The following is a 13,177-nucleotide window of genomic DNA, read 5'->3' as shown; positions in this document are numbered from 1 at the left end:
ACTGTCAAGAGCTGGGATTTGCAACAAAGTTTTGCTTGCTCTGATGGGCTGTCCAATATTTTTAGCTTAAGAGACATTGAAAATGTGGCATTGCTTCCTAGTGCTGGGTAGGGAACTGGGGCAGCTGAGGAGCATGTGTCATGCTCTACCCACTGCCTTGAGGACAGTGGAGGATGAGGAAATTAGGTAAAGAATATCACAACTCTGTATTAAGGTTTGCCTTATAATATGCTGTATTGTTATAAAGTGGCTGCGTTGCATGGTTTCTTGTTTGGAAAATCTACTATATAAAATTGCTTTCATAATTGCAAATTCTACAGAGTTTTCATGGAGAAACTGAACCAGCATCATTTTCTTGGACCTATGAGGAAATTAAGGAAGTTCATAAGCGCTGGTGGCAGTTAAGAGACAATGCTGTGGAAATCTTTCTAACAAATGGCAGAACTTTACTCTTGGCTTTCGATAACACAAAGGTACTGTGGCACCAATGCAGAGTAATACACCAAAGTATTTTGCTGTGTCTTTATAACATGTATATTCATGCATTAGGTTTTTAAGGAGAGCTGTTTCATGGGCTAATTAAAGTCTGCCTATTACCTTTGAAAGAACTTGGCTCAGCTACGCTTCTGGATGATCATAGGCATGTTGTAAAACACATCTGATATATTAAGACATTAAAGAATCTTAGTGATACTAGACATTATTCTATTACATCACATATCTGGAAATATACAAAATTAGAGATACTTACTCTTGATAGTTTTAAATTGTTAAATTGTGTGGTTAAATCTGTGGTGTTTTCTTCTAGGTCCGTGATGATGTGTACCACAACATCTTGACTAACAATTTGCCTAACCTTTTGGAATATGGAAACATTACTGCTTTGACCCACCTGTGGTGCACAGGACAGATTACTAACTTTGAATATCTGACTCATTTAAACAAACATGCGGGTCGTTCCTTCAATGATCTCATGCAATATCCAGTATTTCCTTTTATACTTTCTGACTACACCAATGAAACACTGGACTTAAATGATCCCTCCGTATATAGGTAATATGAAATGCTTTAAACTTTTTTCGCCAAATACTTGAACTGATCATCCTACATAGATTTTTAGGTTGGATGTACTAAACTGCACGCACACAAATAGAGCTATTCAGGGACAAGTCTCATCTCTAATAACTTGTGCTTTTACACTAAGTGGCTGCTTTGCCTGAGATTTTGAAATAAAGCAGGTGTGTAGATTCAAATGCAGTGTATCAGACTTACACTGTTGTAACAGGTTATGTATAATTCACAGAATTAAAGAAGCTGTATGTTTAAATTAATGATTACAAAATTTCAGGCCAATTAAGAAAAATTAAATAGAAAAAGAAATAATATTGTAAATTACTTGGCCAGATACAAAATCAGTCTTCATTTGAATGGACTCAAGTGAACTGTCCTACCCTAAAAAATTTCTGTTACGTTAATTTAACATTTGTGTACACTAAGTTTTACCTTTATAGGATGCCTCTGATTTGGCTGAGGCACTTGGCATTTGCTTGCTTGTTACTGTGCTGTGGATCTGAGTTTGCCTTTAGCACAAACTAGAATGGGTTTTATTTTCTGAACTTTCCTCCAAAGTATTATATTAAAGGTGTTGTTATTAATGATATGAATTAATATTGTAATAAAAATTACAACATATCAGTACTGCTTCTGTTGCAGAAACCTGGTCAAACCAATTGCTGTGCAATCTAAAGAAAAAGAAGATCGTTATGTGGATACTTACAAGGTAGTTGATAACATTTTCTTCTTGCAATTGTCCCAGTTATTAATGATGCAGTGGCTTTAGTTTTTGTAACATACATTTACTGGGGGAGAAGAAACCGCAAATACAGTATTTCATGGCTACAGAACTCTTTATTTCCAGTATATTTTCCAGGAAACCTTTCCTGGGAATTGTTTTATAACATGCTTGGAACTTGCATTTTTTTTCCTGTACCTGTAATCACAAATCAATTTAGCCCATCCACATGGTACTGTTGAGGAATTTAAATGGGTGCCACCTTATATGGGAGCTTGTATACATTTAAAGATCCCTAAAGATCAGGAAGATAATTTACTGCTGTACAGCTGACATTACTTTAGTGGAATTTGTAACTGTTCGGTTTGATGACAGGCTGTTTTCCCTCAAGTGCTCTGTTATTTCAACATGCACTACTATGATAATGGTGCTTTTTGATTTTTTTTTCTCTATAAAATGTTTCAAAGGCTGTAGGAAATAGCAACATATTGGGAAATTAAAGCATCTGCTTTCAAACTTGTCTGTGTCACCATGGTCTGATGTATTATTTGCAAATACTGTTTTATTCCATGATTCTGCTGTGTTAGAAAACACGATGGGAGAGTGGGGAAAAGCAAAAGTAATAAATAATGGAAAATACGTCATTTAAATTAGCTAAAGACTTGGATACCTAACTGGATTGTAAAAGTGATTTTGTGTCTTTAGACATTTAAAAGTGTATTTGATTGCAGATCACTTTTGAATGTATGTTTCTGAGACTTTTGGAATGTGTAAAGCATGTCATGTATACTTTGTAATTTAGACAAGCTCCTGTTTTTGTTGTTGGAATGCATCTAAGGAGGAGATTTGTGATTTTATTTTTTTTTCCTCTCCTATTCTAGTATTTAGAAGAAGAGTACCGTAAAGGAGCACGAGAGGATGATCCAATGCCCCCTGTACAGCCATATCACTATGGATCTCATTATTCTAATAGTGGAACTGTACTTCATTTCCTAGTTAGGCTGCCACCTTTTACTAAAATGTTTTTAGCTTATCAAGGTAAGGTTGCATTTGCTTGTGCTTACCTTTTACATCTGGGCCTTGTTCCAAGAACTCAGGAATGCTATATGTTACCCTATTTAGTATAGGTTTTCCAATTCCAGATAGCTGAGCTGGTAAAAATAAATCTGGTATGTTTTAACAGTTAGTTCCATCTTGAAATTATCAAGCTAGACCATAAAACTGGTCATCTGATGTTTATACCTTAGTTTCTGTAGCATAAAAAGCTGACCTCTCTTTGGCTTGCAGTCCATGTGTAACATATAGCAATTAAAATAAGAGAATTCTAAATGTTCTCAGCTAACTAGAGAGCAGTTAACTATATGAAGTTGCAGATGTGCAACTGTTAGTGTCCATCAGTGTAACAATTGAGTTTGGATTTCTTTACAGATCAAAGTTTTGACATCCCAGACAGAACTTTTCACTCTACCAATACAACCTGGCGCCTCTCTTCGTATGAATCAATGACTGACGTAAAGGAGCTTATACCAGAATTTTTCTACCTTCCCGACTTTCTAGTTAACAGAGAAGGTATACTAAGAGGACAACAGAACTATATACCCAAAAGAGTTGTATGATTGAGCTTATGGGTTGAAACTGAGAACATTTATATCCCTTGGCTGAATGTGCTAAGTAGTAGATATATGGGAGAAATCTGGCACAAATTTGTGGGATATGATAAAAAAGCTGTTATGAAGTCTTAAGCCAAGTTTTTCCCTAATTTTGTCAGCAGGGCAAAGGAGTTTGCTGTTTTCTCATTGTTCCATTTGAATGAGTGTACAACTGAATGTGTTTTGGAGGGACTTGTTAATGATGCTGCTTTGTTGATTGTTAATCACTGTGCTTAATTGTTGAGTTTGGTAGAACCCTATAGACCTTTTTGAAGTTACTACTAACTAAAATGTTGGAATAATCACTCCCCTGTTTCTAGGTTTTGATTTTGGAGTGCGTCAAAACGGTGACAGAGTTAACCATGTCAATCTTCCACCCTGGGCCCGTAATGATCCTCGTCTGTTCATCTTGATTCATCGTCAGGCTTTGGAGTCTGATCATGTTTCCCAGACAATCTGCCACTGGATTGACTTGGTGTTTGGTTATAAGCAAAAAGGCAAGGCCTCTGTTCAGGCTATTAATGTCTTTCATCCTGCAGTAAGTATTTGTTAAAGCAGCGTGTTTGTTCATTGTCCTTAGTTAACTTAATGGGGGGAGAATTTGGTCTGACTTGCTTGGAAAACATCAAACATGAAACAAGATCCCTCACTTGTGAAGTGTTGAAGAATAAGAGAAGGCTTTAACCATTTCAATGCTGAACTGTAAGATCCCAGGGGGTATTGTGAAACAGTGAATTTTTGTTCTTCTTTCTTGCCTTGAGCTAGATGTGGGGGATGATCAGTCTGGGGTTTAGACCTTGTGGATAGTTGTTTGCAGTGGCTTGCAGCAGTCTGATTGTTGTAACTGTGTGTATTTGCTTCTGCCCAATTCAAAAACCTTTAATTTAGGCAGGGGCTGCTGCAGCTTTTGATAGGATTAAAATAATTCTCTGTGTCCTGAGCTCATGGTGTTTTCAGTCTTACACGTCCTGTGTTCTGTCCCTCTAATGAACACTTTTCTCTACAGTAGATTTAATTTCAAATAAGTCTTCATTTGATGTAGAGAATTTCAGAGTTTTACTGGTTAATTGCAACATGGGTATCTTGAATTGCATTCTTTAGCTTCAATCCTTACTATCACAAGGTTTGCTCAGGAGGTAGTTCTGGTTTTAAATGCATTCAAATGTTTCCTGTTTTGAGTGTTTGTTCTATGGCTGGAAAAGCTATTAAAATGGTAGTGTTTGGCAGTGATGGCTTTTTCAAGTAGCCATCCAACTACTTCCTTTTCTTCCAGTCTTTTTGTGCTTAAATATTGATTTAGTTAGTACCTTGAGTTTCAAATATTAAGTTTGTGTGTTCATAATTTTTTAAAGTGAAAAGTCAAGGCCTTTGGTGTGACTGAGGAAAAGTGTGTAGTGCACAATTGGAGAGGCATGAAAAAGACAAATAGAAGGAAATAATTTTTAATCTCTTGAAGTAAGAAGTTTCTTTCTCCTTCCCTACCCCAGAAGAGAGGTTTAATATGCTCATTAAAAAGAGCTAAAAAAAAAATCAACTTCTCCAACTCTTGTCAATTCTTTTGTTTATTGTGAGCAACCCTTCCAGTTTTGCACAGATTGGTAAAGGTCTCAGAGTAAACCTCTTTGACAGAAATTAGTCATGGCACATATGTAGGAGCAGGTCATGTGATAATCCTTAGAACGGTAGTGTATTCCAGTAAAGAGGTGGTGACAAGTTTACTGCTCTCAGTGGCTCTTTAGTCAGCACAGTCATTGTGGGATGGCTTCTGGTCCACACCTTAAGCAAACAACTGAATAGTCTGCCTCTGAATTTGTGTGTGTGTTGCAAAATCTTTCCCAAAGACAAACCTGACAAGCTTATTCTTGCCCCTCCCCTTTCTTTTTTGTCTATAGACCTATTTTGGGATGGATGTTTCTGCTGTTGAAGATCCTGTTCAGAGAAGAGCCCTTGAAACAATGATAAAAACATATGGGCAAACTCCTCGCCAGCTGTTTCATACAGCACATGTTAGTAGACCTGGATCCAGGCTTATCATGGAAGGAGAACTTCCTGCTGCCATGGGATTACTAGTGCAGTTTGCTTTCAGAGAAACCAGAGAACACACTAAAGAAATCATTTATCCAGTATGTAATTTTCACTTGCAAGATGGTTTAATTAATACCCATGTGCTGTAGTTGTTGTACCTTGTACCCTTGGTTTAGAATTTTCTTCCCAAAAGTGCTACCTGCTACATTGTACTATAAAGAAAATACACAAAATTCGTGATAGTGAAAATTACTTTCATGCATTTGTGATATTTTATGTAAACTAAGATCTGAGTTTCTTGGTTTTGGGAAATAAGTGTTGGAAGGTATTTCAGTTAACCAGTTTTATACTTTCAGTGATGAATTGTGGGATCTGTGTATTGAGCTATAGCAAGCAAACCCACATTGTGCTTTCTTCCATCGTCAGCTTTTTCACTGCCTGTAGGACAATTAAACTTTCTTCACTTCAAACACTTGCTTTCCGTGAAGTCCAGTCAGAAACCGCATCCTTGGATTAAGAGATCTGTATTTTTCATTAAACTACACTGAACTAGAAGCTTGCTGCCTACTCATTTAAAGGAGTAGAACTACCTTAAAGTTAACAGTTTAACTGATAGTACTAAAGTGCTTTGAACTTGTCTTTCTAGTGGTTTTAGAGTAAAGACTTCAGCTGTCCTTACCATGTGATTGCTTACAGGAAACTGACATGAATAATTTTCCATTACTAATGAAATTATGCTTTTCTGAAAATTCTATAATTTGAACCTTGTCTGTGCTTGTTTTAGAGCCCATTGCCATGGATAAAAGGCTTGAAGTGGGGAGAATATGTTGGTTCCCCAAGTGCTCCAGACCCTGTTGTCTGCTTTAGCCAACCACATGGAGAAAGGTTTGGCTCTCTCCAGGCTCTACCAACTAAAGCTATCTGTGGTTTGTCCAGCAAGTTTTGCCTTTTGATGATATACAGCAAGGAGCAAGGTATGAATTTGTGCTTATTCTCTATATACACAACATATGTGAAATGAGCCATAAAAAAAATAAATCTAATGCTACTATTGTTTTTCAGCAAACTTCCCAAGTTTTGTTGCTTTTGCCAAAGATTAGTTTATAATTCCATTAACAGCTTCCATGTGTGGTGTCTTTACTGGAGGGTGGATTTTACTTATAATTTTCAAAATTGCAGTAGAGGCATTCTGTAATTAAGTTCATATTTTTCATTGAAGTGACTGAAGCATGAGAATTTAGCTTTAGAAACTTGCCAACAGATTGGATCCAAAAACTGAAGAACAGGTGAAAAAACTCATGTGGCAACAGAAGGGAAAACTTAAGAAATGGATTTTAGAGACAGACAATGAGAAAATTTAACAGTAAAAAAGCAGAGGTGAAGAATCTCCTGCTTTCAGTTAAACTATCTGGAGGGATCCTTATTGAGAATGTACAAAAAAGTTCTCACAATCTTTTGTTTTCTTGGTGGCATATACTAGTGCAGTCTTTCTAAAAATAAATCACATTTAGCCAACACAAACAAGTAATGTTCTCCTTGAAGTTACAAGCACTCATTTCTCTAAGTATTGTCTGCCTCTTTTCTGTTCTCAAAAGATGCAACTGTTCTTCAGAAAAGTTTTGTCCAGGTTGCAGATTCTTTGGAGAAGATGGAATGTTCATTCGGTCTCTGTGTTTATAATACACTACAGACAATACCTTATTTTGAAACTTTGGGAGGGGGGATTATATTTTAGCTTGTGATAAAACATAAACCTGAGACTTTTGTTGTTGGCTATTTAAGTGATTGAATCTTGCTGTGCACATGACACAATCCTATGTACCTTCCCTCAGGTGTGAGGAGCATGCACAGCACTGACATTCAGTGGTCAGCAATCCTGAGCTGGGGATATGCCGATAACATCTTACGACTGAAAAGCAAGCAAAGTGAACCTCCAATAAATTTTATACAGAGCTCACAGCTCCATCAGGTAAAATGCAATCAGTCTCTTGCTCTTCAATTTAGTATTGGTAACTTAAGTATGGGCTTGAGTTGACAATGGGGGTACTTTAGCTTTTTTTGTAGATGAGCATGCAATCACAACTCCTTTAAATCTTTTTGATTTCCTTTGGAATGTGTTCCTCATGACTCTACTGTTGTATCTTGTTCTGTGTTGTTTTCCTGTACTAGATAAAGATTTCTTTTGAATTAATTTGATTTTTGCAGCTTTTCCTTTCTATAGAATATTGCTGTGAATTTAAAAATGTGTAAGTTCAAGAAAAATCAATACAGAAAAAATGCATAGATGCTTCATGTTAGAAGAACAGTTCCACTATAGTTTAGGATCCATTTTAAAAAGATTGTTAGGAAAAGCTGCATAATCTGTCACAATCCACTGACTGGTAAGATCCAGCCAAAAAGATTTTAGTGGATGATCTTGAAGTCTACACTAGTTCACTGCTCTTTAGCTACAAATTCCAGGCAACATAAAACTCGCTCTTTACTCTGTTTCTGAGATAGTAACAAATACAACCTAGAGCAGCTATATCGTAGCTCTTGGATTTCTTTAGTTTGGGTGTTTTACATGACTTTTCATAGGATAACTAATAAAGTATCAGTTTTACCAAATGCTGTAGCGTAATGGAAACAGCAGTTAGAATAGTTTTTCTTGTCTAATTTTTTTCCTGGCTTTGTTTTGTCTTTTCAAGGTAACAAGTTGTGCTTGGGTGCCAGACAGTTGTCAGCTGTTCACAGGTAGTAAATCTGGTGTCATCACAGCATATATGAACAGATTCACCAGCAATACAGTAAGTTATGTTGGATAGAATTCATGATAAAGGATTTAGTGTATTCAGTATTCCAGTTTTTTTTTTTTTAAGCAGGAAAAATGAGAAAAAGAGCCATATTCTTGATAATTTCTAAAACAATTTACATGCATTTTTAGTTTGCATTTTTGAAGGCTCCTCTGACATCTTGGCATGTTTGCTTGCGTGTTTTTCTTAAGCTGCTCTTTACATACAGCTAGCCTTTAGTCAGCCCTCATCACCTGAGTGCACAACATGCTCTGTGTTCAAGACAGGGCTTGGAACTGAAGCTCTCTGGAATAGTGAAGCTCCCTGCATTAAGAAGGAACTTCTGTGAAGGAAACAGAGCCTTTCAATGCTTTCACTGAAGCTATGGAATGCAATTCCCCAAAATAAACAATAATTCAAGTGCAGAAGGCACTTTAACTCAGAGAGCCAGGATGAATTCTCAGACAGTGTATATATTAAGCACCAAGCCTCTTTACTTTGTCATATTCTTCAAGGGGAAAAATTGTGAGTAGGGAAGGGAAAAAGTAACTTGCATTACTTAATCTGTTAGTGGAAAATACTGAGAGTTGTAGAAAGTCCCTTAATACTGTTTGCTAATAAATGTGGTATAAATAGAAAAAATAGAAACCATAAATAGAACTCCAAATTAAAAATCTGATTCTGAGTTTTGAAGCTTCCATCTGAATCTTCCATGCTTTCTTTAGCAGTAACTTCTATTCTCCATAGTTTTAACAAAGAATAGGCAACTTTCTGAACAGCTCATTTTAGGTGTCTACAGCATTGTCCATTGCAACAACTGAACTAAAGCGATTTCCTAGATGTAGCTTGGTACAGGTATTGGCAAACATATTTGGTGGTGTACTCCTTGATGCTCTTGATTCCCTATATTAGCATGAGCTAGAGAGAACCTTGGTATGATCTGCTATACCTACCCAGTTTTCTGTTTTCAGTAGTGGCAAACAGCAGATGCTTGATTAGGAAGAGCATAAACACCGTGATTTTAGAGATTTTTTTTTTCCCTTGGCTTTTTTCCAATTTCTGGTGATCTGCCACTCATATTTCTGAAGCTCAGCAGCACTTTGAGTATAGAAAATGAAGTGGAGCTTCAAGCCTGCAAGCTTTAGTTAGTTGGATCATAAGTCATGCACCTTAACTGCTCTCCAGAATAGGGAACTTGTAAATAACCTGTACTGAGATTTGGATTCCAGTTCATTTTTTTTAAAAATAGAAATTAAATATACTTGCCTTCTGCAAAGATGAAAAGAAACTCTAGCTAGTGGGGTTATGGTTCTTGAGTTCCTTCTGTTCCCTAGAAAAAAGTGATTTTTGTTCATCTGCACAGATGATGTTTTTTGAGACCATCTTTGCTGAATTTCTCAGCACTGACAGGTTTATGTGCCCCAGGCAGAGGGACATTGAGTCAATTTTGTAGCTCCTGTTGTTGCGTCAGTTACCCAAGTCAGGTCTGCAGGGAATGCAAATGTGCTTCCTGACATCTGCTCTGTATCCATCTTGTCAGCTAATCAGAGGTAAAGTGAACAGTTTGTTATAAAGTAGTACTTGAAACATGAATATTTTGCCCTGTTTCACATTTGTATAAATGCAGTGCATGGGCATGAGGTAGATATCATGCTGTTAATTGGGTATGGGAACTCAAAGATATGCTGCCAGAATTCAGATATGGCTCCACGTTGTGCTTCAGGTGCTCTGTTTCTGCTTGCCTTACGATGGTGAAAACCCCATGAAGTACTGCCTTGACACTGTGATCTGTGCTGACAGTGTCACACCTGCATGAGCCCCTCAGCCACAGGTGTCTGGTTGTACACATTATTTCAGCCTTCACTTGCTGACTGTTAGAAGTGTCTTACAAGCAGAGAGTGCACCTGCAGGACCTGTTTGAGTAAAACTGGGAAGTGGTAATTTCAATTCTTCACTCAAATGCTGCAGGGAGAAAGAACTGCTGTTTAAATGTAGATATATATATGCATGTTTTCTTACATCTAGATACCATTTTAGGGGTTGTCACCTAAAAACAAGGGGGAAGTAAGAAGAGGAAAACATTTCAGGCCTGAGAAATATCATGATTTATTAGAACTTAAGTTACTTAATAACTTATAAGTTATTAGAACTTAATAAGTACTTAAGAACTTACAGTTGGTCTTAGAATTCCAGCTTGTCTCATTTTAATATTGTTACTATATGAATCAACAAATGATTGCTATTAGTACGATGGAGAACAACGGCTAAAGGTGGCTGCTGCTTTCAGTTCAAGTGTTGAAATGCAGATCAAGAGGAAACACTTTAAAGGAAGTGAAAGTAGCAGAGTAAAAAGGTTATCAAAATCAGTTCTTCATAAAAACACAAGTCTTGTTTGTTGCTGTTATAGAAAATTTTGGTATAATCTTTTTTCTCTTAACTGAGAAAATATTAAAGAAGGATTTTTATAATGTGAGGTGTTAGTGAGAATGACACCTGGGTACTTTGATAAGCATCTTACGTTTAATGAGATGCTTAGCAAGAGCAAACTAGCAGGTCTTTCTGTTGTCAGACTGTGCACTGCCTTTCGCAGTATTGCATAGATTAGATTGACCCTTTTAGTGCAAAAATGTAAATTTTCCACAAACTGAGACTTGAACATATGTATACTTTTATCTTGTCTCTTGAATTTTCAAGGTTTTTTTTGTAGACCTGCTGTAGGCAGCTATCCTATACCCTCATACAAAAATGCAGATGATGTGCTCTGATATGGAAACAAGCAGAAAACTGTTCTCTTCCTTTACAAAGATTACAATAATCTCTGTACAGCAAGTAGTCTTAAATAAAGTATTAGCATTCTAATTAAGCAGCTCCTTCAACATAGCCAGTTTTCAGGAAGTCTGAATCATTTCAAATTATATGATTTGAATTAAAAGTATTGCTTGGTGTTAAATTTTGCTGCTTTAATTTTTACCTAGCAATTTCTGTATTTAAACTTGACTTCCTGCATGTTTTTTCAATTTGGTATCAATGAAGAACCTGGCACCAATTGAGGAATTCCTGGTAATTTGCTGTACAGAGAGTGACAACTTCCAAGCTGGGTTTTCCTTTTATGTTTCCAAGTGCTTCCACTAGATGCTAAAATATTGAGAACTGTCATTTCACTGTTTTCTGGAAAGAGCAGTCTTGCAGAAAACAAATTGGCTGACTTCAAGCTGTGTAATTGAGACAGAACTACAGTAGTTTTTCATTCTGGTTCATCAGGTCACATCAATACATTTGCTGAGGCTAAAGCATTGGAAGCAAAGTTGAACGTCAATAATAGCTATGTATTATCACATTATGAATGTTAAACGTAATAAAGTGTGAACATAGTTGCTCAAATGATGATATTAAAAGCAATGGAAACTGTTCTTTGAAATCTGAGATTTAAACTAAGCTTCTTTTTTTAGAAAAAAGACATTAATTTTATTTTTCATAACAGTTTGTCTTACCTTGCTGTTTTTCAGCCTTCGGAGATAGAAATGGAGTCGCAAGTCCATCTCTATGGACACACAGCAGAAATAACAAGCTTGTTTGTGTGCAAACCATACAGTATCATGATAAGTGTCAGCAAAGATGGAACCTGCATAATATGGGATTTGAACAGGTACAAGTATATATGTAACTCTTCCCCATAGCTTTCTTATAAATACAGGTTTTCCTATTCTTGGGTAGCTTTGCCCCTTTGAAGTTAGTTGAATTTGTTCTGTGTGTATCTTTTTGTGATGTCAAACCCTTACTGCTTTTTCTCATAAAGTGCTAAAATTTTACAGTGAATATGAAAAATGCCATGATTGTGCAAAATATTGAAATTAATGTAACTCTCTTTAATGTTTTCCTCAGAGGACCTGTTCTGCATTTGAGTCTGAAATTTAGGCTTGTTTCCTTTGTTTTCTTCAGGCTGTGCTATGTCCAGAGTCTGGCTGGGCACAAGAGTCCTGTGACTGCAGTTTCAGCTAGTGAAACCACTGGTGATATTGCAACAGTTTGTGATTCAGGTATATTTGTCAGTCAAGAAAGCTGTTTTGACTTGCAGACCAAATAAATCATGAGACTTGTAATTAGTTACTGAGTGTGCATTATTCATCTGAGGATTCAGTCACATAGGAGCAACATTTTGCCTTTTTTTTACATAGTAACATACAAATTTCTCAAGTCATTAGGCAGATGTTGGAATATAATGTAGAGCTATGAAGGCCAACATCTTGGCCTCTTTATAAAAAGATTTGAAATTTGAAAGGTACCTGGGAGACTCATATTTTGTGATGTTGGCTGCTTTCATTTTAACAGAGATTTGTTGTCAAAGGTATAATTCTTCAGGGGAGTATCATGTATTACAGAGCACAGGCAAGGGGTATTAGGGGACAAGGGGACATTATTCTAGCAGTTCCAGAAAACTAATATTTAGGTTTTTAAACTTTCTTGGAGACTTTCAAGTCCATTTCTATAGCTCACAAAACAATTTTTTTTCTGCAAAACATTGTATTCTTTAAGTAGTAAGAGACATTACATTTTCTTTTAAGACAATTCCTTTCAAGACAAAAGCACTAATTGGGCTGTTAGTTCATTGATAGAACCAAATAATGCCAGATAACCAGGTAAGAGAACTGTGCTTGCTATTTTTTAAGTATTTTGTTTAAAATGCAAGCTAAGGTATGAGAACCAACAGCTTAGATAGCTAGTATGAATTCCATCTTAGTGCCTTCCCAGTTAGTACATGAAAATCAGTCATTAAAAGTAAATTCACATAGTGCTTTGTAAGTAAAATGTTCCATAAATAGGATGTGATGGCTTCTACATCACTGCAGTTCCATAAGTATGATGTGATGGCTTCTAAATTACTGCAGTGACTTGGCATTATGTGTGCTTCCTGTCTCAGAGAGAGAAGTTACTGCACACAT

At 36.4% G+C, this 13,177-nt stretch overlaps 1 protein-coding gene across 4 annotated transcripts in view; it reads left to right on the top strand.

Moving 5' to 3' along the window:
• The window catches only part of LYST (lysosomal trafficking regulator), an 88,536-nt gene that overhangs the window by 71,336 nt on the left and 4,023 nt on the right, over window positions 1-13,177 (top strand). For 3 of the 4 annotated variants that reach the window (XM_033053746.2, XM_033053745.2, XM_033053744.2), the window contains exons 39-50: window positions 321-473; window positions 809-1,053; window positions 1,714-1,780; window positions 2,674-2,830; window positions 3,221-3,361; window positions 3,762-3,979; window positions 5,334-5,564; window positions 6,251-6,440; window positions 7,299-7,435; window positions 8,154-8,252; window positions 11,744-11,883; window positions 12,177-12,274. In XM_033053746.2, coding sequence (XP_032909637.1) covers window positions 321-473; window positions 809-1,053; window positions 1,714-1,780; window positions 2,674-2,830; window positions 3,221-3,361; window positions 3,762-3,979; window positions 5,334-5,564; window positions 6,251-6,440; window positions 7,299-7,435; window positions 8,154-8,252; window positions 11,744-11,883; window positions 12,177-12,274 — 1,876 coding nt within the window. Of the gene's footprint in view, window positions 1-320; window positions 474-808; window positions 1,054-1,713; window positions 1,781-2,673; window positions 2,831-3,220; window positions 3,362-3,761; window positions 3,980-5,333; window positions 5,565-5,892; window positions 6,227-6,250; window positions 6,441-7,298; window positions 7,436-8,153; window positions 8,253-11,743; window positions 11,884-12,176; window positions 12,275-13,177 lie in introns of those variants that run through there. The other variant, XM_033053747.2, reaches the window with a different exon arrangement.

Source organism: Catharus ustulatus, chromosome 3 (genome assembly GCF_009819885.2).
Source record: "Catharus ustulatus isolate bCatUst1 chromosome 3, bCatUst1.pri.v2, whole genome shotgun sequence".
Lineage (NCBI taxonomy): Eukaryota > Metazoa > Chordata > Aves > Passeriformes > Turdidae > Catharus > Catharus ustulatus.
Note: the sequence above shows the minus strand (reverse complement) of the source record. Positions and strands in the feature narration are given on the sequence as shown.